Source organism: Mytilus edulis, chromosome 2 (genome assembly GCF_963676685.1).
Source record: "Mytilus edulis chromosome 2, xbMytEdul2.2, whole genome shotgun sequence".
Lineage (NCBI taxonomy): Eukaryota > Metazoa > Mollusca > Bivalvia > Mytilida > Mytilidae > Mytilus > Mytilus edulis.
This window is the reverse complement of record NC_092345.1, coordinates 73786737-73813107: the sequence shown is the minus strand read 5'-3', so window position 1 is coordinate 73813107 and position 26371 is coordinate 73786737. Positions and strand designations below refer to the sequence as shown.

The window sequence follows — 26371 nt, the reverse complement described above, 5'->3', positions numbered from 1 at the left end:
ACCAATACCGCATAGTCAGCTATAAAAGGCCCTAAATGACAAATGTAACACAATGAACAAAACATAAATATGTAACACAACAACAAACGACAACCACTGAATTACAGGCTCCTGACTTAGGACAGGCACATACATACATTATGTGGCGGGGTTAAACATGTTAGCGGGATCCCAACCCTTCCCCTAACCTTGGACAGTGGTGTAACAGTACAACATATAGGAACGAACTATAAAAATCAGTTGAAAAAGGCTTAACACATCAGATGGATAGAAATACATCTAACAAAAACAGAGTGGCTCAGCACTTATACATCCCAACAACAAAAAGACTATTGGGGAATATTGTCCCTTGTACACTCACAAGCTCGTGCAATAATATTAAATTCTACTCCGGACAATTCCCCAATATTCATACAATAACCCTACATAATATAGGATTCGTTTTCTGATACAAGTGCCTGTGCCGCCATATATACATGTCTGGATCACAGGGGCCGGTAACATACTGTTTGAAAAAAAAATGTTTACACTGATATGTAATAATACGTATTATTATACTTTACTATAGTAACCACTATAATAAAATAACCTTCACAAATAACCCCTCTTTCCCGCGGGTAACTGCGCATAGGCAGAATAACTGTTAGGGAATATGCACGTTGTCAAAATAACCCCATATTTCCCGCGGGCAACTGCGCGTATGCAAAATAACTGTGTGGGAATGAGCGCGTAGGCAAAATAACTCATTTGGTGGCAATTTGCACGACGTCTTTCAAATAACAACTTAACGTTCAGTTCAGTATAATAATACAGTTATGGCCTTTATAAAAGTTAATATCCAAAATTATTAAATCTCGAAAAAGATTATTTTCCCTCGGTCCTACGGACCTCGAGGAAAATAACTCTTTTCTCGATTTAATAATTTTGGATATTAAAACTTTTGATGAAGGCCATAATTGTATATTATTACATATCAGTGTAATTTTTTTTTCAAACAGTATGTTACCGGCCCCTATGATATGGATCATGTGGATGATCGTACCTGGGGACAGTCAATACAGATCGTTTCATTCCCCTTTCACCGAATATTCCTCTGTGAGTTCCATCAAATGCGCTACAGTAGATATGTATAATCAGGTATATTTTAGTTACTATAAAAATAACAAAATAAATAACATATGTATATAAATTGAATATCCGAATATTTTGTTTTGTGAAGGAGGGCGCACAAGAGAATATATATATATATATATATATATAAAAGTCTATAAAAAGGACCAACCAGCAAATTTACTATGTACCGGATCGTCTAGAATAGGCGATACTATGCAGATAAGGAAAAAATTATATCAGTCTAAAGATTTGCACAACGGTACTGATATAAGGTGTTATTAAACGAAAATGTTGTTATAAAATCGTGTTGACAAATATTTCGGCTCAACAAATGGCCTTCTTCTTGTGTCACAAGTTTTAACAATACTGATACATAATGTATAAGGTGTGAAAATAGATCAGGTGATAATACAGGTAAGTTTTGGTCGATTGATTTTAATCCTGAATATCATAATTTAAACAAAACACTATAAATCAATATACGTGACTGTGTATATTAACAATAAAAATAAGTGAAAACAAAACTTTTAGTATTTCTTATTGATGCCGTTTGGGTGATGTACATTAAGTTCCTTTATCCAAAAGCTTTCCCGAACCTGTCGCTGTGCATCACTCCAGTGAATGTTCTGTTCAATCACTAGAATTTTCATGCGGTTAAAGTCATCAAGTTTGTGATCTGACTGTCTGAAGTGCTGAGAGACTGGAAGAAGTGGCTTCTTAGATATATCACTCCTATGGCCATTGAGGCGTTTGTGGAAAGGCTGCTTTGATTCACCAACATATTGGAGGCCACAAACCGAACATTCTAGTATGTAAATAACATTCATACTTTTGCAGGTAACATTGCAAAATATGTTATAGTTATTTTCGGTTGCCTTACTGTGAAATGTTGACGAATGCTGCATCTGTAAACAGCATTTGCAGCGTTTTTCTCCACACGAACGACATTCTCCAGAAGTACTTCTATTATCAGACACTTCAGCCCGCACTAGTAGGTTCCGTAGACTACTAGGTTGCCTAAAAGCTATCATTGGAGGCTCAGGGAAAATCTTGGACAGTTTGGAATTCTTTTCAACTGATTTCCAATGCTCACGAATGACACCAAAGCTGTTTTTGAGAGATGGGTGATAAGTTAGAACACATGGAGTCCTTTTGCTTTTCTTTTTAACTTTGTATTCCAATAGTTCACTCCTCGGAATTGACTCCGCTTTCTGAAAGCTTTTTTTGATATTTCTGTGTTTGTAGCCCCTTTTCTTCAAGCGAGTTTCAAGTTTACGCAGTTGTCTTTTAGTTGTTTCTGTGTTGGAGCATATTCGCTTGACTCTAAGTGCCTGACTGTATGGAATGCTCTTGGTAAGATGAGCAGGATGACAACTTTTAGGGGACAAATATTGATGAGTGTCAGTAGGCTTAGAATATAAATCTGTAGATATGATGCCCTCTGTGAGCGAACTTGAAGTATCGAGGAAGGCGATTTTGGATTTAGACTTCTCATGAGTAAATTTGATACTTGGATGTATGTTGTTGGCATGAGTGATAAAAGTGTCTAAATCCTCGTCGCTTTTATTCCATTTCATATCCACATCATCTATAAATCTAAACCAGGAAAGCGGTTTTTCGATGGAAGTTTCAAGGAGTTGTTTCTCTAATTTGCCCATAAATATGTTGGCATATGACGGAGCCATTTTGGTGCCCATGGCAGTTCCATTTACTTGCAAATAATGATCTCCATCAAAAGTGAAGTTGTTTTTCTTAAGTACCAGCGTGAGCATTTTGACCAGGCATTCAGTAGGTGGATATTTCACTGGTCTGGAATTCCAAACTTCTTTGCATGCATCGATGCCATCTGCATGTGGAATATTAGTGTAGAGGGAGGTAACATCCATGGAAACAAGAGTCGTGTCGGAGGGGAGTGGGTTTAAGGCCTGCATTTTTCTAAGATAATCGGTTGTATCTTTGATGTGAGATGGTAAGTCTTCAACATGTTGACGAAGATGGAAGTCAACAAATTCCGATATTTTTTCCGTCGGATGACCGTTCGCTGAAACTATAGGTCTTCCTGGGTTATTGGCCTTATGAATTTTAGGTAATAGATAAAATCTGCCCGGTTTTGGGTTTTCTGGTTTCAAATATTCAAGAGTTTTGTCATCGATGAAACCATCGGCATGCATTTCTACCAAACTATTAGTAATATCTCTGCTAAAAGATGTAGTAGGATCAGAGTCTAGTTTTTGGTAGAACCTTGCATCGCTAAGTTGTCGTTCAGCCTCTTGAATATAGGCAGTTTTATCCATGACAACCACTGCACTGCCCTTGTCTGCAGGTTTAATAACGATATTGTTGTTAGATCGTAAGTTTTTCAGTGCAGTCCGTTCTTCATTGGTAAGATTGTCAAAAGGTTTATTGTTATTTTTAGTGTTTTTAATAATGTCCGACTTAAAGTTATCAATAAAAGATTCCAAGGTAGCATTTTTGCTCGGTCTAGGGATCCAAGAACTCTTTTTAATAAATTTGTAGTTGTTCTCTTCTTCTGAAATTTCTGAGTCCCCATCCGCGCTTATTATGTTATCCTCCTTCGACGCGAAATATTCCTTAATACGTAGACTTCTGGCAAAATTGTCAAGGTCTTCCGACAATTTGGTGTCATTGACAGGAGCAGGTAGAGGACAGAAGTTAAGTCCTCTAGAGAGAAGAGATTTTTCCGAGTCCGTTAATTGGTGTTGAGAAAGATTGACCACGATGTTGGAGGGTGAATCAGTCTTTTGAGGTCTACGTTTAAAGCGTCTAATTCGTTTAGTCTTTCTCTCTGATGGTAAGGAAGGGTGTGTGTATTCTATGCCATCCCTGCGGAATTTTCGTTTTTGTCTTTCACTTAAGTTGTTGGATTGTATAGTAGTTATATCCTTGAGACGAGTGTTGATAGCATCACAATTGTCAGATGTTAGATCTCTTTTGCAGCTATTCAAAATGGTGTTAAACTCGCCAGTGAGAGTTTTGAGATGTCCTTCGCAGTGTTGTTTGAGGAGGACCACTAACCGCTTTGAACAATGGAAGAGGGTTTGGTCCCATCTGCGAAGTAGTGTTTTGGATAAAGAGCCAGGTGCTTGTGGCTTGATCTTGATTTGTAGTCCGTTAGGAATACGTTCATTAAACTCGTAGTTAATCAAATTAGATAAATGGTGTTCAGTTCTAATTTGTTTTTGTTTAATAGCTCTAAGTTCTTTAAAATAATCATTGATGTTCATGATATAAGAGCTAAAAACTTAAATTTGCTGGGATTATGTGAGTAACATGATACAGGTCATTCAGGGGGAAAATAATATAAAAGTCTATAAAAAGGACCAACCAGCAAATTTACTATGTACCGGATCGTCTAGAATAGGCGATACTATGCAGATAAGGAAAAAAATATATCAGTCTAAAGATTTGCACAACGGTACTGATATAAGGTGTTATTAAACGAAAATGTTGTTATAAAATCGTGTTGACAAATATTTCGGCTCAACAAATGGCCTTCTTCTTGTGTCACAAGTTTTAACAATACTGATACATAATGTATAAGGTGTGAAAATAGATCAGGTGATAATACAGGTAAGTTTTGGTCGATTGATTTTAATCCTGAATATCATAATTTAAACAAAACACTATAAATCAATATACGTGACTGTGTATATTAACAATAAAAATAAGTGAAAACAAAACTTTTAGTATTTCTTATTGATGCCGTTTGGGTGATGTACATTAAGTTCCTTTATCCAAAAGCTTTCCCGAACCTGTCGCTGTGCATCACTCCAGTGAATGTTCTGTTCAATCACTAGAATTTTCATGCGGTTAAAGTCATCAAGTTTGTGATCTGACTGTCTGAAGTGCTGAGAGACTGGAAGAAGTGGCTTCTTAGATATATCACTCCTATGGCCATTGAGGCGTTTGTGGAAAGGCTGCTTTGATTCACCAACATATTGGAGGCCACAAACCGAACATTCTAGTATGTAAATAACATTCATACTTTTGCAGGTAACATTGCAAAATATGTTATAGTTATTTTCGGTTGCCTTACTGTGAAATGTTGACGAATGCTGCATCTGTAAACAGCATTTGCAGCGTTTTTCTCCACACGAACGACATTCTCCAGAAGTACTTCTATTATCAGACACTTCAGCCCGCACTAGTAGGTTCCGTAGACTACTAGGTTGCCTAAAAGCTATCATTGGAGGCTCAGGGAAAATCTTGGACAGTTTGGAATTCTTTTATATATATAGCAGTATGATTTCTGTCTTTGGGGGCCACGGGGGGTAACTTCGATTTTATTTGGTAGGAGTGTGCCATTTTTGCCATTAAAAACTGTACCCATTCTTATATAGCATACACTGAAATTGGGAAAAAACGAATGTAAGGAAAAAAATCACAGGAAAAAAGTCACATACAAAAAAATCAGGGATAAAAAGTCAGAGGAAAAAAAGTCACAACTTTATTTTGAGATATTTTGTCTGCTTTTTCTTACAAAACTTATTTTATTTAAATTTCTTTTTGATTTTATTAATAAATAAGATGTTGTTCAACTTTGTATTCTTTTGTAAAGGGAAAAATTATCTTAAACTGAATAATTATAGCTCTTTATCATTTAAGCATTGTGATAAAGATTGAACTGAATTTTCTGCAATATAAACACTTGAAACTGCTTGAGAGAGGGAATTTATTTGCATCCCAAAAAATACAGAATAAGAAAAAAAGAATCACATGTAAAGAGAATAAATAATAATACATTGTGGCCTTTACATGTAGATGATTTCCAACCTTTTGAAATGAAGAAATACAAAAATTCTATTTCAATCTTTAAACAAAACTTATACACATGTAGACAACTTCAATGGGAAAAAAAACAATTCACCTGTACAGGTAAAGTACTGATGCAGGATAACATTTACACACCTTTTAAATAAATAGATAAAAAATAATGAAACTGATTAGCTTGACCACCAGTCCATGGTTTATGACCCCAATAAATGGCCAACATCCCAGGTTTTATGACCCCTCAAATAAATGGTCACCATTTGATGCGACTATAGCAGATGTTGACCATATACTAAGAGTTTGTTCCAGGTTGTACTCTGGGTTGTACTGTAAGAGGGAGGTAGGGGGTCTCAAGAATTTTTTGGGATGAGTTTTTTATTTTCACTTTTTGTGTGGTGGTTTATTTTTTGTGCACACGACCATTTATTTTCAACCTCATTTAAAACTAATTCCCCTCTTGTCATGCCAGATTATTTTTTTCCTGACAATTGGGCTCAAGTTATTAGGGCCCCGCCAAAGGCGGGTCGCCCTATAGTGATCAGTCCGTCTGTCCGTCGTACCGTCCGTCTGTCCGTCCGTCCGTCCGTCCATAACAAAATCTTGTCCGCTCCATATCTTGAAAACCGTTATTTTTTCAAAGTTTATACTTCACATTTATATTGACCAACACCAGAGGGTGTGTCATAATGTATGTTCAACTTTGTAGGTCAAAGGTCAAGGACAAAAACTTAGGTTTTAGTATAGAACCCCATGTCCTATGGGAAAGATCCTGTCCGCTCCATATCTCAAGAACTGTTATGATTTCAAAATTATACTTCACATGTATATTGACCAATACCAGAGAGTGTGTCATAATGTATGTTCAACTGTGTAGGTCAAAGGTCAAGGTCAAATACTTAGGTTTTGGTATAGAACCCCATGTCCTATGGGAAAGATCCTGTCCGCTCCATATCTTGAGAACCATTATGATTTCAAAGTTTATACTTAACATGTATATTAACCAACACAAGAGTTGTGTCATAATGTTTGTTCAAATTTGTAGGTCAACGGTCAAGGTCAAAAATTTAGATTTTATTATGGAACCCCATGACCTATGGGAAAGATCCTGTCCGCTCCATACCTTGAGAACCATTAGGATAAGTTTGTACTTGACATGTTTATTAAGCAACAATTTTGTAGGTCAAAGGTCAAGGTAAAACACTTACAGTTGGGAATCCCATGTCCTATGGTAAAGATTGTGTCTGTTATTGACAGCGGGCCCACAGTGATGGCTCCCAATGGCCATCTCACTGATATCTAGTTATTTTCAGCTTTTTTCAGGACAAGTTATTTATTATTCAAAATCCTCCTGGCCCTCAACATGGTCGTCCCCTTAAATAGTGTTTGAAGGTAGAATTTGCTAGATATTTTAATTTTTCTAATTTTGCCTTTTATAAAGAACTTCTAATATGAAGCCTACATACTTTTAAGCATTTTATCAAATTACTTTGAACTCATTTTCAACTTAGTAAAAAAGCTTGAAAAGTTGTATCCCTGTGTTTAAAAGTAATAAAAACTTTTTAAATGCATTTTTAGCTCACCTAGCCTAAAAGGCCATGTGAGCTTATGCCATCACTTGGCGTCGTCTGTCATCCGTTGTCCTTCGTCGTAAACTATTTCAAAGATCTTGGATCTTCTCTGAATCGCATTTATCCATACTCATAGTTGACTAAAGACTATATTATCATACAAAAATCACGTTTCTATACATAGAAGTCCATACATAAAGTATACCTGAGTTTGATTGCATTTTTTTAAGGACACAGAGAAGACAAAAATACCGTTAAAGATTTTTACGCATGACAGGAGGATAAGAAAAGGTGTATTTGCCTCTTCATTTGCAGATATGGTCAATAAATGTAAGTTTATACTGCTATGGTTTGAATTTGAATAGTAATAATAAACAAAACAAGAAGCTGGACATCCAGGGTGATGTATTGCCATCAACTTTGTCCTCTGTCCAACTGTCTCATCTGTTGCAAATTTTCCTTTAAAGAATTCTTCTTTTGTGAAACCTCTGAGTCCATTAAAAATACCTAAATGTAAAAATGCCCTACCCTACTAGTGAGGCTACCTAGCTAGAAAATAGCTGCCTACTCAAAATCTTTTATTGTCCTGATGTGAAAAAGTACACAATGCTTATTACCATTAAACACAGATCAGGTTCGAAATTGGAGAGTGTCACTTTAACTGTTACTGAGTTATGCCCCTTTTTAACATAAAAATTGCTAAATCTGTGGTTTCCAATCTCTAACGTTCTGTAGTTTGCCTCAACCAAATATTATGAAACTTACATACAATGCTTATTACCATAATACACAGATCAAGTAGTGCCACTTCTATCGTTCTTGGGTTATACCCACTTATAAACATAAAAATAGCTATAACTTTTAAGTTTCCGATCTCTAACTTAAGTTTGCTTCAATCAAATATTATGAAACTTATACACAATACTCATTATCATAACACACAGATAAACACACAGATAAAGTTCCAAATATGTCAGTGTCAAATTTACTGGTTGGTTAGTTATGCCCCTTTATAAACATAAAAAAAACAAAAACAAATATATTTACATGTGGGGGCATCTGTGGCCAATGGACACATTCTTCCATTTTTTACAACTCTGTTAGAAAGAAAAAGGACACAATATATATAAAGATTGTCTTAAATTCTAATGAAACAATTATCAAAATCCATCTAGGATAAAGATTGTTCATGAAGTAAGTAAATTGGTAGGAGCAACACAGGTCCTGTAGCAGTCTGTCAAAATTAAATTACTAAATATTAAATGAGCATGTCATTTGTTTAATTTTTGGAATTGGGATCATTTGCTGTAATTTACATAATATAATCACATTTATATGAATAAAGTCATTTCTTTTTAGGTAAGGAAAAGTTTACTATTGCAGAGGGCAACCATATAACATTTGTTCTAAATGAAGATGGTGTGGAAATAGATGACGAATTTTTTTCAACTCTCACACCAAACACAATCCTCATGATTTTGAACGAGGGTGAAACATGGAACAAGCAGTTTGGTATGATTTTTAAGTTTTGTTGTAAATTTGCATCAAGATGGTTAAAAGGTTCAAAATGGATGTTATAATTGCTTCCAATGTGCTTAATTATAGCATGGAGTTGTTGTAAAGATGAACAAACACTAAAAGCATCCAATTCTTTATTTTGTACGACCATAAACAAATGTCCTTAGCATTGTTTATAGACTTAGGGGATAACATTATTGTATTGTATTTTAACATCAATTCTCTATAAGAATCAACCAACAGGTGGCCACCAAAAAAAATTGAGAAAACTTGAAAATGTATTTTTCCATGCAATATAGTTGTGTTATCACTAGAAATAAAGAAGAAAATTTGATTCTATCATGATTTCTTTGTTGTTGCTAGGGACAAATTTTACCTTAGCAACCAGCTAAAAAATTTTACTCAAAACTGATATTCTAAATATGGTCAAACTATTTTTTAATTGCAATTAAGGTTAAAAACATATAATCAGTGATGAACAACATGGTATTATTCGTAATAAAACATACAGATACTTTGATATTTGTGAAATCTTAACTAAGTATACATGACACAAAGTCAGGTCTAAACCGATAAGTTTAATTTGGCCGAAAATGGGCATGTTTTGACCCTTAAATATTTTTTTGCAGAAATGTAGACCATAAAGGACTTTAACTTCATTTGGAATCACCTTTTATTTACACATTTATTTAGAAAAATATTGCTAAAAAAGGTATCACAACCCCCCTTTTTCACACAAACATGATGTTATTATTAACACACTGTTTCACAGAGATCTGTAATTCACCAAATATTACTTCATGCTACTAACATTAATGAATTAATGGTTTAATTGTTGCATTAGTATGGGACTCTGGCCTAAGACAATGATATATTGCTAAATTTTAAAGGGCAGGCGGGCCAATGGTCGCCCTTAAAAGACCAGTATGTCCATCCTTGCCTATGTCCATAACACATCATGTCCACACGTATAATTACAAATTTTATACATTGCATATATATTTATTTCCACTAGAAAATGTTTTTTAATGTATGTACAACTCTGTGGATCAAAGGTGAAGGTCTAAAACTTCGATCAGATAAGAAGAATGAAACTAAATTACTGCATTTATGTTGCGATTAAACGTCGAGGGTTTTCATTAATGTCCATTTTCAGATTTTTAGTTTATTACCGTTATTTGTAAACATAAAATTTGTAATCAATTCTAATAGGTATTGATTGTGTTTTTAAGAATGTGATAGGGGGTAACCTGGTATATCCAGCTTAAAAATGAGCCCCAAATACCCTATGTTACAATTAAACTTTGGGGTATTTAAAAAATTTCAAGTTTTAAGCAATTTTGGTTAAAAAATATACTTTTACCTCCAAAATAACAAAAATGACTACCAAGATTAGTGTAGCAATTTTAGTATATATATGATAGTGGGCAATTTCAGCTGTAAAATGAGCCAAAAAAACATTATATTGCAATTAAACTTAGAGGAATTTCATAAATTTCCGGTTTTCAGCGATTTTGGGTGAAAAACCAGACTTTTACCCCAAAAATAACCAAAATAAAAGACAACTTGGCTAAATGGGGATTTTTACTATGTGATAGTAGGCACTGCCATCTTAAAAAAAAGCCCAAAATACATTATGTTGCCATTTTTTCTTTGTTCGGTCAGCTTTGGCATAAATTGACAGGACAGAAAGGATTGTTTTTGCCTGTAGGGCGTTATTAATAAGCACCATGTAGTTGGTTTCAGGGGTATTTACCCAAAAAAATGTTTTGGTGAATTTGATAAGAAAACAACCTTTTCTTCATTTTTCATAATGATATTTGAGGGGAATTCTGCATTTGCAGTTAATCCCATATTCAAAATTATCAAAATTATCAAAATTCAACTATTTCTTCAGTTAGAAAAATATAGAGAACGGGCCTTAAATCTTATAATTAGACAGAAAATTTTATCAAATATGGTTTTAAGGATATATTACACCAATATTATCCACAACCCAACTTCTGTCGAGGAATTTCTTGTTTGTTTTAATTGTCTGATTTTATTCCTCAAATAGGTCAATTACTAGAATATATGCAAAAATACCTTTGAAACCAAGGAAAGTCTTGTTACCATGGCAACGAGACCACAGGGATGAAAATTTTGGTCAGATTCATGACCTTATTTATGGTTGAATACTTTAATTTGAACCCAAAAAGTATAATAATGAAAAAAAAAATGTGGCCAACATTTTTCATATTTGGGTGATTCTTACAGAGAATTATAAGATGTTTAAAAGCTCTGACAGCATCAATTGGGATTGGGAGTTTACTGGCAACATGTTAGCAGAGACATCCCCAATTGATGCCGTCGAGCATTAAAATACAATATTGTTATCTCCATTCTAATGAAACTGACAGAAATTAGCAATGTTAAATCAAACACTAAAAACTGTCAAATGCCGTCTGCACTTGCGTGACGTTTTCATAGCATCAATTTGACACTTTCTCATAATCTTTATTTTTTTTTTGGGGGGGGGGGGGGCAGCATGACATTAATGTTGGACGATATAATACGTTAAAGACCCCTGCATATACAGGTATATGCTTAAAAAACTGTTTTATCCTTATGCTACAATTAAAGCTTGTCCATATTTCATAACTTCAACAGATGTGTTGCACCAATAATCTGTCAGACTTAATTGAGCTGTGAGAATGTTGTGATTGTCAACTGTGTCACCACACAGATATATATATATATAGATAATAAGATAGAGTGGATAAGTTTATTCTCTAAAACCAAATAACAATTAAAGGAACAGAGAGGTACATACTGACTTTGTGGGAGTCTAAGCAGACAAAATTTTAATTAATATTTATTTTAAGCATTAAAAATGCAACTTTGTACTGATTGATTGAGAAACTCAGTTCATAACTGAAAATGTGTTAAATGTCATTACTGAAGTTGCCAGCTCCTGGGTACAGTTCTTGAAACTAAAAAGATAAAAAAACAAAACACGAACATCTTTGTCCTAAAACACAGTTGATGGGAAACATTCAATTTATTGTAGAATCCAGTGGTAGAGAGCAAGACACATCAGCACCAGGCATGGAAGGTTAGTGAAATATTTTTATACCCCCGCTTAAGGAGTTATTGCCCTTTAAAGAGAATTTTACACAATTTTGTCATCATGTTTGCTAACATTTAAAAATCTTCTGCTCTGAAACAACTTGGCTAAATACTTTGAAACTTTAACTGAATTTTCCTTAGGTTATTGAGTTTATGAACTATATCTGAAGTTTTGCTCATCGACAAACATGGCTGCCATGTCTAAAAAAAGAATATAAGGGTCAAATGCAGTTTTTGTGGCTTGTTAATGATTTAACATGTTTAAGGGAAATTATGCAGTTTTTGGTTATTGTCTAGAATATTGTTATAGATAAAGATATAAACATCAAATATAATCATGATAAAATATTTAAGCAAAAAATTACAGGTGAGCGACTCAGGCTCTTGAGAGCCTCTTGTTTCTTAAAATCCTAAAATATTTCAACAAAGAACCAATTGTAGTGCATTTGAATTAAAAATGTCAAAATATTGACCATTTTGAGCTGCTTTTTGGTTTACAAAATATGTCATTTTTTGCAAATATGGTCATTTTAATAGCCACTATATATTTTGAGAATACTTTTTAGCTCACATCTCCAAAAGAACATGTGATTCTGATGCATGTGGTTGAAATTATTAGTGTGCACCATGATCCGCAGAATTTTATTTATTCATTAAAAGAAGAGATGCTCCAACTAAAGTAACTGTTATACTTAGTTATTGTGATTTGTAATTAAATCACATTTTTAACTCCATTTCGTTTCTATTTCAGTGTCTACCTCAAAAATAATGGGTTTCATTGAACAAGCCAGAGCTTCAAAAAGAAAATGTGTAAGTTCTACTATATACTTCCGTCTGTCAGTCCTGTTCTTGTAATAAGGACATACTATGTAGATGTGCATATTGACAGCAAATTATGATCAAATTTTATTTCTATGAGTTATGCCCCCTTGAACCTTTTACCTCAATATACTACAGTCTGTCAGTCCTGTAATTGTCATCGTAACTCTTCTGAAACTACAATACAGAATTTCATGAACCTTTGTAGATAATAATAAGGACTTACTATGTAGATGTGCATATCGACAGGAAATTATGATTCATTTTTTTTATGATTATGCCCCTTTAAACTTATTGGCTTCAATATACTAGCTACTGCAACAGTTTGTCATGGCAACTTTTCATGAAACCACACAACCGAATTTTATGAAATTTTGTATATAATAAGGACATACTATGTAGGTGTACATATCGACAGAAAAAACAAAGTTTTGTGGAGTATATAGAAATAATTCTGTACAACCGTCCTCCCTTCTGCCTGTCCGTCTGTCTATCTGTCTGTCTGTCTGTCTGTCTGTCTGTCTGTCTGTCTGTCTGTCTGTCTGTCTGTCTGTCTGTCTGTCTGTCTGTCTGTCTGTCTGTCTATATTTCCTAAACGGATGGACCAATATTGATGAAACTTTACACAGTTGTAGTACACAATGTAACAATGTGCTTAAAGTAAAAAATTTCTGGTCGAAATTGTTTTAAGGGAGATAATTAAATTAACTTTGTTTTTATATAGCCATAAATGGCAACAGGTCTTTTAAGCGCAACTACTCCTTAACAGATCTATCAATATTGAAATAACTTTACACTGTTGTTGTATACAACCTGAAGATGTGCATGAAAGAAGATATTTCTTGTCAGATGTTTACAAGGGAGATAATTGCGATTTCTTAGTTTAAATTTCACAGTATTTGGCAATAGGTCTTGTAAGCACAACTCCACCTAAATAGCTGTAGCAATATTAATGACACTTTACACAGTTGAATACATGACCAGAGAATATGCACAAAGGAAGATTTTCTTTGTCTGAAGTATTTAAAGGGAGATAATTGAACTTACTTTATATAGATGTAGTTATATTTATTTCCACACACTACTTAAAATATGCAAAGATAGATTACTCTAATCATTATTAATTTTAAATGTTCTGTCAGTTTAATATAGCTATATGTAAATGTATGCATATTCCCTTTATTTAAAGTCATTAATAGTAGTGACACATTCATTGTGTGTCAGAAATCAATGATGTATTAATTATTTAATCTCAATCCAAATTCAGAGCTGTATCAAGCTTGAATATAGTGTAGTAAATATGCAATAATGGCATGGGGAGTATCCTTAGTGAGTTGACTAACAGTTTTATGCAATACCCGGGTACTCTCATAATGCATAATACTTTCCACACTCATCTGTGTCCACTCTTGTTTTTCTATGAGTTATGACCCTTTGAACTTAGAGTTTTGGCCTAAATATACAACTGCAACAATTTGTAAGTGCAACTCCTCTGAAACCACATAACAGAATTTCATGAAACTTTGAAGTTAATGCGGACATGATATGTTAATGTGCATATCCAGAAAAATTTTATCAGTTGACTTTTGTAGAGTTGTGAGGCTTAGTACTTAGGATTTTTGTGAGATTTTGTTTTTCCAGTTACAATGTAGGCTTGCTTTAAATTATAAATAATATAATGCCTTTGTAAAAAATCTTTCTTCTTTTTACATGATTGTTGATTGAATGTTTCATAAATGTTAATACACATTTTTATCCGGATTTTTGAGGAAAATAATGTTATTGATTTTGGGATGTAAGGCATGTGGTAAGGCTGGTTGCAGTGAAATGTTGTCCGTGCATTTACTCATAAACTGTTCAAGCAAGTCTTTTGAATTTTAATATGTTGTTACTGACATAATGGAGGTAAAGTTCAATTATGACGATTTTGCTTTTACCGTTAAGGATCGAGTTACAGTTCTTGAAATATTGAAAAAATGGCGTTTCCTGTTGTGTGTGTGTGCATTAACTCTTGAACTGTTCAACCAATGTTTATCTAATTTTAATATGTTGTTACTGATGACTAAATTGAGGTCAAGTTTGATATTGGTGATTGTAACTTTTACCATTTAGGAGTTTTGGTCCTTGTGATATTGATAATTGCCAGGACACAAATACATGTAAAAAATCTGGTTTAGCTGTCATTCTGATAGCTCTTGTTAAGTATAAATTTGCCAGATAAACATTTACCATTACTTTACACAAAACAAAGCTTAAGTACTAAAATTCTGTTAGACTGATATATTTTCCATTTATACTGAGTAAGGTAAGAATGGACAGTATATTGTTAACTCTTCTGCTTTTTAGCTCACTTGACTAAAAGCCTGAGTGTGAGCTTTTGCCATCATTTAGATTAGAAAAAAAATAGTATTCTCTATAACCACTGAGCCAAATGTTTTGAAACTTTAAAGTGATGATCTTTTTCATATCCTTTGCAAAATTTCCTAATTTCAATTCTGTAAAAAAAAAAACAATTGGTCACAAGGGCTAAAAGTAGAACATTGAGGTAAAATTAAGTTTTTTGCTTATAGCTCAATAAAACTGAATCGGATATAGTAAATCTGGCCTAGGTAAAAATGATTGGAAATTGAAGATCGGTCTACTTTGAAATTTTCAGAAAAATCGTATACTAAATGTTTGAGTTATTGTCCCTTTTAAAAATTTAAATTTTGACAAATGTTTGAAGTGTTTTTCTATTATCTGGAAAACCATAGAAGATAGATGAAAGCTATGAAATGCAAAAATGACCAGAAGGATACAATCTATCAACCCACTATCTTTCCTACAAATCAGACAACCCATTTAAGAGTTATTGCTCTTGAAATCACATTATTTGAGGCTTTTGGCTTTTATGTCCAAATCTATGGAAGATACATGAAATGTATGATCAACACAAAATTATCTGAAGGAAAAATTTATTTCCCTGCTTTATAATAGAACAATCTGTCAACCCCTTCAGGAGTTGTGCCTCTTGAAATGACATTTTCTTTTAGGTTTTTGGCTTTTATCGCCAAATCCATAGCAGATGAAAGATTGGATATTAAAACAAAAATGATAAGTTGGACAAAATTTTTCTACCTGCCAAATTGGAATTTAACAGTGAATGGCCCTGAACAGCCCTGAAAATAATGTTCAGTTTATCTTAAAAGGTGACATAAGAGCAAATTTACTTCGGATTACCCCCCAGTAGATGTAAAACCTATATCCCATATGTAGTAATGTCACATCATAAGCAGGTAAAAAATCTCTTAATAGTGTCAGTTAGTATTTATCTGAACTAAGTATCTGCACCTTTTGTCAGTATGAATAAGATGGACTAGTTTTACTCTGTTTGTTTTGGTATGAGATTAAAATTTGATAAAGCTAAATTCATGGTATGCCAGATTGCTTGTACTAAATCTACAATTTCTTTCCTGATGGTGTAATGTCCTGTAGCGTAATTATTGGCGGCATCTTCTTTTCCTGTAACCAGTTGCTCTGGGTGGAAAAGTTGACGGTAGGTACCAGTACGAACTGTGCAATGTTCATAATTTAACTTTTCAAACTGTTGTATTATCTATATTGTTTCAGACCAATTTACCAGGAACATCTGCACAGAAACTGCCAAAACCAGATATAGTTAAACTAGGTATCGGTTGGCAGCATTATTCCTATAACACTTCATCTTATCACCAAGTAAGAAGCTCCCGAAATAAGCAGATTCCATCACATGATATCAACCTGGCATATAATAAAGACTACGAAGAAACTCTTCAATGTTTACAAGACATTTTTTTCAAAAATGGCAGAAACTTTAAAGGCAGAATTAGTGAAATGGAGTTGAGGATTGGTAATAGTGCAGGGAGAGAAATCAGTAGGGATGGGTTCACTGCAAAACAATATTTTGAAAGTTGTCAGACACAAAAGAAACGAATCTACTTATTGACAAAAATCAAGGTAAAAAATATATAATTGTCCATCTTTTTAACAGGAATACAACATTGAATTATCACTTAACCATAATCAACGAGTGTTCAGTTTTATAGCAGTATTTGTAATTTTAATTTGCTGCAGAATATTGTCATAGACACATTTCAGAAAATTTATGACAATGTGATTACTACACTAGTTATTGTAAATACAAAATTTAATTATTATGAGCTCACTTCTTGATTCCAAAAACATCTATTTGTAGCTCACCTGAATAAAGATCAGGGTGAGCTGTAACGCATGATCATTTGCTTTCAGATTCTGTCCGTTGTAAACTTTACTTTAAAGGTCTTCTTTTCTGAAACCACTTAAGAGATTGCTTTCAAACTCAATACACATCATCTTTAGGTTGGTGTATACTAATTTTGGTAAATTGATTACCACCAACTGTCATCTGACCTTGACCTGATTTCATGGTTCAGTGGTTAAAGTTAATTTTTTGTGTTTTGGTTATTTTTTTCAAATACTGTATGCAATATGTCAACTATTTGTAGTGTAATAATATTTTACAATGTACATGTCAGTCTGGCATATTTTATGTGACCTTGACCTCATTTTATTGTTCATTGCTCAATGTTAAGTTGGTTTTTTTTGTGTCTGTTTTTTTAATACTATAGGCAATAGGTCAACTATATTTGGTGTATGGAATGATTGTAAGGTTTATATGTGTGTCTGGCAATTATCATCTCACCATGACTTCATTTCATGGTTCCTTGGTCAATCTTAAATTTTTCTGGTTATGTTAGTTTCTAAGATACTAAATGCAAAAGGTTAATTATATTTATAGCATGTAAAGTGTTGTAAGGTGCACATGTCTGCCTTGCAGGGTTCATCTGACCTTGGCCTCATTTTCATGGTTTATTGATCAAAGATAAGTTTTCCTGGTAAAGTTAAAATTGTTTCTTGGATGTGAAAAAGTTCAACTATATTTCAAGCATATTTGGTGTATGGACTATGATTGTAGGGTGTATATGTATTTCAAATTTGGTTTATCTGACCTTGACCTCAATTTCTTGGATCATATTTAGTTAATGTGATAGTATATATTTAGGACTATCAACATAATATCAATTAGTAGTAAAGAAGGCAAGACATTTCAGCGTGTGCACTCTTATAACAATTTCCCAAATTTTCGAAATGATTTTGGGAATATCATGACATCTGGTAGAGTAAGAGCCATAATTTTCATTGCAAATTGTTAAGCTAATCATGATTTACAAAGTGATTTAAATGTCAGATTTCTTTTTATTTAAGAAATCTTATTAGGGACTGACTTGATATCTAAATATTTCAAGGCTTGTCACTACTTTTGAGATACACAAAATATATTGCATTGATCATAACATTCTAAACATCCTATCCATGAACATATCCATAAATTTATCAATGAAATGTATGCTCAGATATTCCAGTTACAAAATGATGTTAAACTTGTCAAGAAAATTACATAACTTGTGCAGTTATGCTTAAATATTGATGAATCAGCTGCATTTTTCTCAATCTAAATAATTGAACTAGTGGTATTAAAAAAAAAATCATTTAATCAATAGGCATTTGTATACTTTATGCAAGCAATGTTTGCTGTAAATAAGATGAATATAACTTCCTATTTGTCAAAAAATAACTAGTGTGGCCAAAAGTATTCATCATTTTCAATTTTCACTATCTTTTTCATATATAAAACCATGTTTTTTAAAAAATCTGTTTCAAAGTAATTTCTGCACAGCAATAAACACATTCAATTCATTTCAAGAAATTTATAACAAACATATAGAAGAAAGTTAATGCATATTGTTATCTACTTTTTATCAAGTATCTTCCCTGAAACCATGGAAAACAATATGAAACCAAATTAATCCACAATCACTCCTGCTATACTGGATTTTCCTATCTGAGAGAAGATGTGCTGCATGATTATCCTAAATATGTGTAAAACTCTCAATTTTTATGACTGTAAACTAAGCTATAAGTATACAGATATAACAAATGAATCATGATCATGACAATAAGAGTGAAAAGGCTATGTTTCTTCCATAAAACAAGTAACCACTGAATTACATTTTTTTTTATAAGTTACAGGAAATTAAATTTTTTGGTAAACAAATAATTTGTTGAGAGAAAAATCAAGAATATTTGTTTTCAAACATTTTTTTTTTTTTTAAATGTTTATAAAGGAGCGACTTATTTGTGTATCTTTCACTTTTCCCATAGGCTCAGCACATAACAAGTCTAGATTTTTCTATTACTTCTGATTCTGAGGAATCATTGCCAGATCTTGGTTCCCAGTTTACAGAAAACCTACTTTCATCTACCCTGCCTACAGTAACATGTTCCACTCCTTCGAATTCTGCACCACAGTTCACAGCACATGTAACCTCACCTGCAACATCCACACCTATTTCTCAGACAAGCTCTAATATTCTTGTTCATGCAGGTACACCAACAGTAAGTATTTGTTACAATCACAAGAATAAATTCAATGTTTGTATGTTCTGCATCATTGCATGTTGCTTGGTGTTTTTATAGGCCTGTCTTAGACGGAACATATTATGGTATACCGTTGTTCATCATTTAATTTCATATTATGTGTTTTGGATTAATGGGACTTTATCGGACTATAGCTCAAATTCCTTTTAACCTTATATTTCCTCACATTATAATAACACAACATTAGGAATTACAGAAGAAAGCTCCCTTTTGATTTAGAAAAAGCAATTGACGTGTTGTTTCAGAGTAATTAGAATTTTTAACAATTTGAATTCAGGCAATTTTCCCCATTTTTCACACTTTCTGTAGTGTTTCTAAATTTCCTGATTTCCTTGAAACTTTACATTACTGTTGGGATTGATATAATGAAGCTCCCTTTTGATTTTTTATTATTTATTTGTTGTTCTGGAGTTACAGGACTTAAACAATGTGAATTAAAGGAAATTATTAATGCTGTCTTTTCCAATTTCTATATGCGCAATACAGGTGTATCATGCACTGTAGGCACAGCTGTTTATTTTATTTACCTTATCATATGTAGTTATACACAAAAATAACATGTGTTTCTGTATTCTGTTTTGGTAATAGAAGATACATTTTGGTTGAATGCATTAGAAATGAACAGATAAGGGGAAATAACTCTGTAATTTCAACTTATTTGCTGTCCTTCTAACCAATTTTATAACTTATTTAATTATTATTACCAGACACTTCCAAACAAAAGACTTAACATTTCTAACTCAGGAGGTTATTTACTATAAAATAGTATACTTTTTTTTCATCATGTTTCAATTTTTGAATTATTTGCCTGATTCTTCATAGACTGGCACTTAACATCATTTTTAATCTTATTTTAACAGGTAACCATGCAACTACCTAATACGGCGAGAAAATGTATCATATGTGCTGATCGGGAAATTGATGCCGTCATACAGCCATGTTTCCACAGCCTGTGTCTGGTATGTGGACTACAGATACAAGAACATGGCAGGAAATGCCCAATATGCAGAGGCAACATTGAAAATGTCAGCTCAATATTTTATTGTTAAATTCTAGATATTGGACACAAAACAATGTTTTTGGGAAATAATAATATGTAGTTTAAAGAGACCAGTCAAATTTCTCAAGGCATGGGACCGGTGCAAATTAGCATGGGACATGGACTTTTTAAAAGCAAAATTTCAATGGGACCAAGATTTTTTTCATCTAAGATCTGCATGGGACATTGACTTTTCTTTTATTAAATCAAATTAAAAAAAGTTCTGACTGTAAACTATGTATAATCGACTGCACAGCCACAAGGTTAAGGATAGTTCCACATATTTCTTTGCAAGGAAATGATAATCATGAAAACTCTCCCAATAAAATTCCTGTCTGGTTGAATTTTCAGTTTGCACAAAATTCAGATAGTAATTTTTTTTTAATTTTATAACTTTTTCAAATCAGTTTGGAATTCCATTTAACTTGACAGCTATAATCCCAATTATATACTGTCAAAGTAATTTGGTATTTGGTTTATTGCTGTCAAATCTATTATCATGTTTTAAGAAATAGTAAAAAAAACTTCAATTTTCAGTTCGGATTAAATACAGATGGTCACCTTTAAAAATATCCACAACTTTGTCAAATCAACTTTAATTGTCATAAAACTTGCCTTTTTTCTATATTATCTACTGTTCTTACAAATTACAAAGTTATTTGGAATTTGGTTTATTGCTGTCAAACCTATAATGTTTTAAGAAATAGGTAAAAAAAAGCTATAATTTTCAGTTCGGATTAAATACAGATGGTCACCTTTAAAAATTTCCATAACTATTTCAAATCAACACTGATCGTCTTAAAACTTGATACTGTTCTTACAAATTACAAAGTTATTTGCTTACATACTGTCAAATCTACAATATTGTAATAAATAGTTAAAAAAGCAAAAATATTAACTTCAAGTACCAACTAAATATAGATGTCACCTTTAAATATTTTTATAACTTTTTTAAATCAACTTTGATTTTCAACAAGCTTTACAGTTATTTTTTTTTATATGCTGTTCTTACAATTTACAAAGTTATTTAATATTTGGTTAACTTAATTACTGTCAAACCTATAATGCTTTAATAAATAGTTAAAAAAGCTAAAAAAAAGTACTGACTAAACACAAATGGTCACCTTTAAAAAATTCCATAACTTTGTCAAATTAAATTTGACTTTCATAAAATTTGATTGTTATCTTAATTATATACTGTTCTTACAAATTATAAAGTTATTTAGTATTTGGTTAATTACTGTCAAAACTATAAGGCTTTAATAAATAGCTAAAAAAGCTTAAATTTTCATTACAGACTAAATACAGATGGTCACCTTTAAAAAATCAATAACTTTGTCAAATCAACTTTGATTTTCATTAAACTTGAAAGTTATCTTTATCATATACTGTTCTTACAAGTAACAAAGTTATTTAATATTTGTTTAATTACTGTCAAACCTATAATGTTTTAATAAATAGTTAAAAATCTAAAACAAAATTAGTATGGACTAAATACAGATGGTCACCTGTAAAAAAATCCATAACTTTGTCAAATCAACTTTGATTTTCATAAACTTGATTATTATCTTAATTATATACTGTTCTTACAAATAACAAAGTTATTTAGTATTTTGTCAAATACTGTCAAACCTATAAGGTTTTAATAAATGGTTAAGAAAAGCAACAATTTTCAATACAGACTAAATACAGATGGTCACCTTAAAGAATTTCTATAACTTTTTCAAATAAAACTTGACATCAATGTTTTAATTGATAGATTAAAAAAAAGGTACAGTTTTCAGTTCAGACTTTATAATTCAGATTGTTACCTTTAAAAATTTCTATAACTTTTTAAAATTAACTTGGAGTTTCATTAATCCTTACAAAATATGAAGTTACTTAACCTGTTAAACATGGCTGTCTTAAACAATTTTGCAACACATTTTAACAGCACTGTCATCACATCACATGTCAGTTTTATTTGAATGATGTATGCTGTCTGGAGCAAAAGACATCTTTGATATACTTTATGAATTAACATGGGACACCAAGTTTTTTTGTTGCAAAAAAGAATGGGACATCAACATTTTTTCATCTGTATAACCATGGGACTTCAACTTTTATTATAGCTCATTTTAATTTTGCACCAGTCCCATGCCTTGAGAAATTTTTACCAGTCCATAACTTCAAATTTGATTGTCATATTTTTCCTCATACCAAATACAAAGGCCTTTGTATTCATTTTAAACAAAACACCTTTAAACTTATTTTGTTGATTTTAAAAGGCTTCTTATTTGTATATGATTAATTTCTAGGTAATTTATCTAGTATAACATATCAGGAGATATTCTTTATTAATATCTTAGTCTCCCAAACAAAGTTTGATGACTTATTGTTTTTGCCCATAAAATGTTAGACTAATATGTCTAGGGGAGCTTCGTTTGTGTATTGGGGTCTATTTAGGGGTATTTCGAGGGGCCAAAAGATGGGTCCTTGTCTGTCAGGTATTTTAGCTCTCCTGGCCCAAAGGGCAATGTGAGCTTATGCCATCACTTGGCGTCAGTCGTCGTCCGTCGTGGTCCATCGTTGTCTGTGGTCGTCAGTTGTAAACTATTTCAAAGATCTTCTCCTGTGAAACTACTGGGCCAAATACTTCCAACTTTAATTGAATGTTCCTTGGAGTATCTAGTTAATTAATTGTATCCGAAGTTTTGATCTATGAACAAACATGGCCGCCATGGCTAAAATTAGAACATAGGGGTCAAATGCAGTTTTTGGCTTATATCTCAAAAACTTAAGCATTTAGAGCAAATTTGTCTAGGGTATAAATGTTCAATAGGTCCAGATCTATCAGCCCTGAAATTTTCAGAATAATCAAACAACCCATTGTTGGGTTGCTGCCACTTTTAATAATTGGTCATTTTAATGAAATTTTGCAGTTTTTGGTCATTATCTTGAATATTATTGAAGATAAAGATAAACTGTAACAGCAAAAATGTTCAGCAAAGTAAAATCTACCAAAAAGTAATTTGACCAAAATTGTCAATTGACCCCTTAAGGAGTTGTTGCCCTTTAAAGACAATTTTACACAATTTGTTCATCTTATTTGTGAACATTTTAAAATCATCTTCTCTGAAACTACTGGGCCAAATGCTTCCAAACTTAAAATGAATGTTCCTTAGAGTATCTAGTTTATAAATTATATCCGAAATTTTGATCTTTCTACAAACATGGCCGCTATGGCTAAAAATAAAACATAGGGGTCAAATGCAGTTTTTTGCTTAAAATTGAAGAAAATATGAAAGATACAAACTGTTATGTGTCAATTTTAAGCACTCATTGATATATATTGAAATTCAAAAATAATCATTGATGAAAGATTTAAGCCAAAATTTACAGGTGAGCGATACAGGCTCTTGAGAGCCTCTTGTTATTAGTTGTTTTAAGAATATTAATGATATTTAACTAATTCATTTGCACAACATATTCACTGACCGTTTATTTTGACATGTCACTTTCATCTAAATTTCATTTTTCATCAGATTCATTATATATGTACCTCTTCGATTTTGGACTTTTTTTACATAACTTTTTAAACTAATACATTATATTTTGCATAATTATTAGATAGCATAATGCTATTTACCAATATTAAACCATCCTTATCTATATTTCACACATGGTTATGTTTCAAATATTAGTTTGAACTTGTAAGACCCAATAAAATGTCTGAACAGTTATCAAAAATTTATTTAAAGCTGTGTATCATAACAACCACACATTTTGGTTTAATGAATGTTTTGTTCCTGATGAGCATAAGACAATTAGATTGACAGTTGGTATATATAAAATTAAAATCTAAAACAATTGTACACTAGGTTTTGATATCTACCAATATTCATGTCAAGTTTCTATTTGTAAGTTAATGTTATTGCTCCTCAAGCAGTCTCTGAATGAAAAAATGTTTTAAAATGTTTAGGGGATCATTTCTGGTTTCTTTTTTAAATTAGAAGTTTATTCATGTATTGAAAGACATTTTTGCAATATTTTATATTGTTCTCTGTTAATGCTTTGACTTTTTTGAGTTTTTAAAAGAAAAACTCCCCTTAGTGCAAGGAGAAATTGTCATTTATTTTATTGTTTTGAGACCACGATAATAAAGATATTATTTGTGTAATTTTATTTAATATGTATGTATTTCTTTCACTTGACAGGGTATTAATACTGAATTAAACTAAAGTCCCCATTCAGTTGATAGTACAATGGTTTATGTCTCGCCTACAATACATAGGACTGTTTTACTGATGATGGTGGTATAACTGTTGCATCTAATTTTATTGCTAAGGTCCATATCTCGTGAAGTATGAGGCATGGTCTTTAATATTTGGTATACAGATGCTCCACTAGTTCACATTAGTCTGACATGTGTCATTAATCCTTGACCTTTTTTCATAAAAAGAAGATGTGGTATGAGTGCCATTGAGACAATTCACCATCCAAGTAACAATGTATTAAAAGACTGACCATCTTACTTTAAGAGGGGGACAGGGGTATGGTATTTTCTTTATAAAAGATTCTGAGAAAATATTGAAAATATTGTGGTTATTAGCAAGTGACAAACAGTAAATTCTGAGATCCTTATTTTCCCCAAAATAGGTGGGAAACTCGAGTTATTTGCAAAAATCTCAAACAATTGCATATAAAGGAAAATTGAGGAGACCTTTCTTTTTAAGCTTTACAATCTTTATTTGGGCCCGGTTCTATGATAACCCTTGTAGGAGTTATTAATCCGTAAACGTCAACTTTGAGGAAGTGATAAATATTTACTACAACTAGAGAACACTTATTTAGATGACTAAAACATAACGTCTCTATATATTACTTTATTAAGAGGTTATTATTTGACCATGATGTAGAAGGTTAAGGTTACACAAAGGTCATTTAAAGATGTCACACATCGCCTTATAGTCATGCAGCCGCACATTAAGAAGAAAGAAAAGAAGTTAGCTGTATCCTTCAACTTTACTTTCCGCTATATAGATGATGTTCTCTCACTAAATAATTCAAAATTTGGTGACTATGTTGGACGCATCTATCCCATTGAACTTGAGATAAAGGATACAACAGATACAGTAAAGTCTGCCTCATATCTTGACTTACATCTAGAAATTAACAATGAGGGTCGGTTGAAAACAAAACTTTACGATAAAAGAGATGATTTCAGCTTTCCAATTGTGAACTTTCCATTTCTATGTAGCAACATTCCAGCAGCACCTGCGTACGGAGTATATATCTCCCAGTTGATACGCTAGTCCAGGGCTGGTGTTTCCTATCATGATTTTCTTGATAGAGGGTTGCTGCTAACAAGGAAACTATTAAATCAAGGGTTCCAAGTGGTGAAGTTGAGGTCATCTCTTCGTAAGTTTTACGGACGCCATCACGAGATGGTTGACCGTTATGGAATAGGCACTGGCTACGGTTACCTCCAGGGAGTATACTTTGAACATACATGTATATACTACGAATAAAGTGTATTTTCTATCTGATATCATTTCCACGGCGGTCACAGAGTTAATTAAATAGACAGGGTCTGTGAAATGTATCAATGACCGCCGTAGATCGATTAGTAAACTGAGAATTGAAAGTAAAAAGCAAATACACTTTATATTTATAGTAATATGAATGTTCATAATACACAGATATGCGCTAAAATTATTCATGTGATAGAATGCCCGCGAAGTCGCGGGTGTGTTCTAGTATTTCATTATAATACGTTAATTTGATCAGCAAACAGCAATCTCGTGTTTTTATAGCTGACAGGCTATGCGGTATGGGCTTGCTCATGGTTGAAGGCCGTACGGTGACCTATAGTTGTTAATTTCTGTGTCATTTGGTCTCTTGTGAAGAGTTGTCTCATTGGAAATTACACCAAAATCTT

The 26371-nt window shown here is 32.5% G+C and overlaps 1 protein-coding gene across 3 annotated transcripts; it reads left to right on the top strand.

Annotated features, from left to right (window-relative positions):
* Positions 1–465: 465 nt before the first annotated feature.
* Positions 466–24615, top strand: LOC139512912 (uncharacterized). 3 transcript variants are annotated; one of them, XM_071300887.1, is made up of 9 exons: positions 466–794; positions 999–1137; positions 7703–7802; positions 8832–8984; positions 12040–12084; positions 12850–12908; positions 16527–16892; positions 19137–19370; positions 20273–24615. In XM_071300887.1, the coding sequence occupies exons 2-9, from the start codon at positions 1000–1002 to the stop codon at positions 20459–20461; spliced, it is 1284 nt and encodes a 427-aa protein (XP_071156988.1). In that variant the 5' UTR covers positions 466–794; position 999; the 3' UTR covers positions 20462–24615. The 3 variants fall into 3 exon arrangements, with proteins under 3 accessions (XP_071156988.1, XP_071156987.1, XP_071156989.1); XM_071300886.1 differs by having other exon boundaries at positions 466–1137; XM_071300888.1 differs by lacking the exon at positions 19137–19370 and having other exon boundaries at positions 466–1137.
* The last annotated feature ends 1756 nt before the right edge of the window (positions 24616–26371 follow it).

Excerpts from the sequence above, each read along its gene's own strand:
- LOC139512912 (XM_071300887.1), top strand. The coding sequence starts at position 1,000 with ATGTTACCGGCCCCTATGATATGGATCATGTGGATGATCGTACCTGGG. Across the intron at positions 8,985-12,039 it reads AACATGGAACAAGCAGTTTG|AATCCAGTGGTAGAGAGCAA; the intron begins GTATGATTTTTA and ends AATTTATTGTAG. Across the intron at positions 16,893-19,136 it reads ACTTATTGACAAAAATCAAG|GCTCAGCACATAACAAGTCT; the intron begins GTAAAAAATATA and ends CTTTTCCCATAG.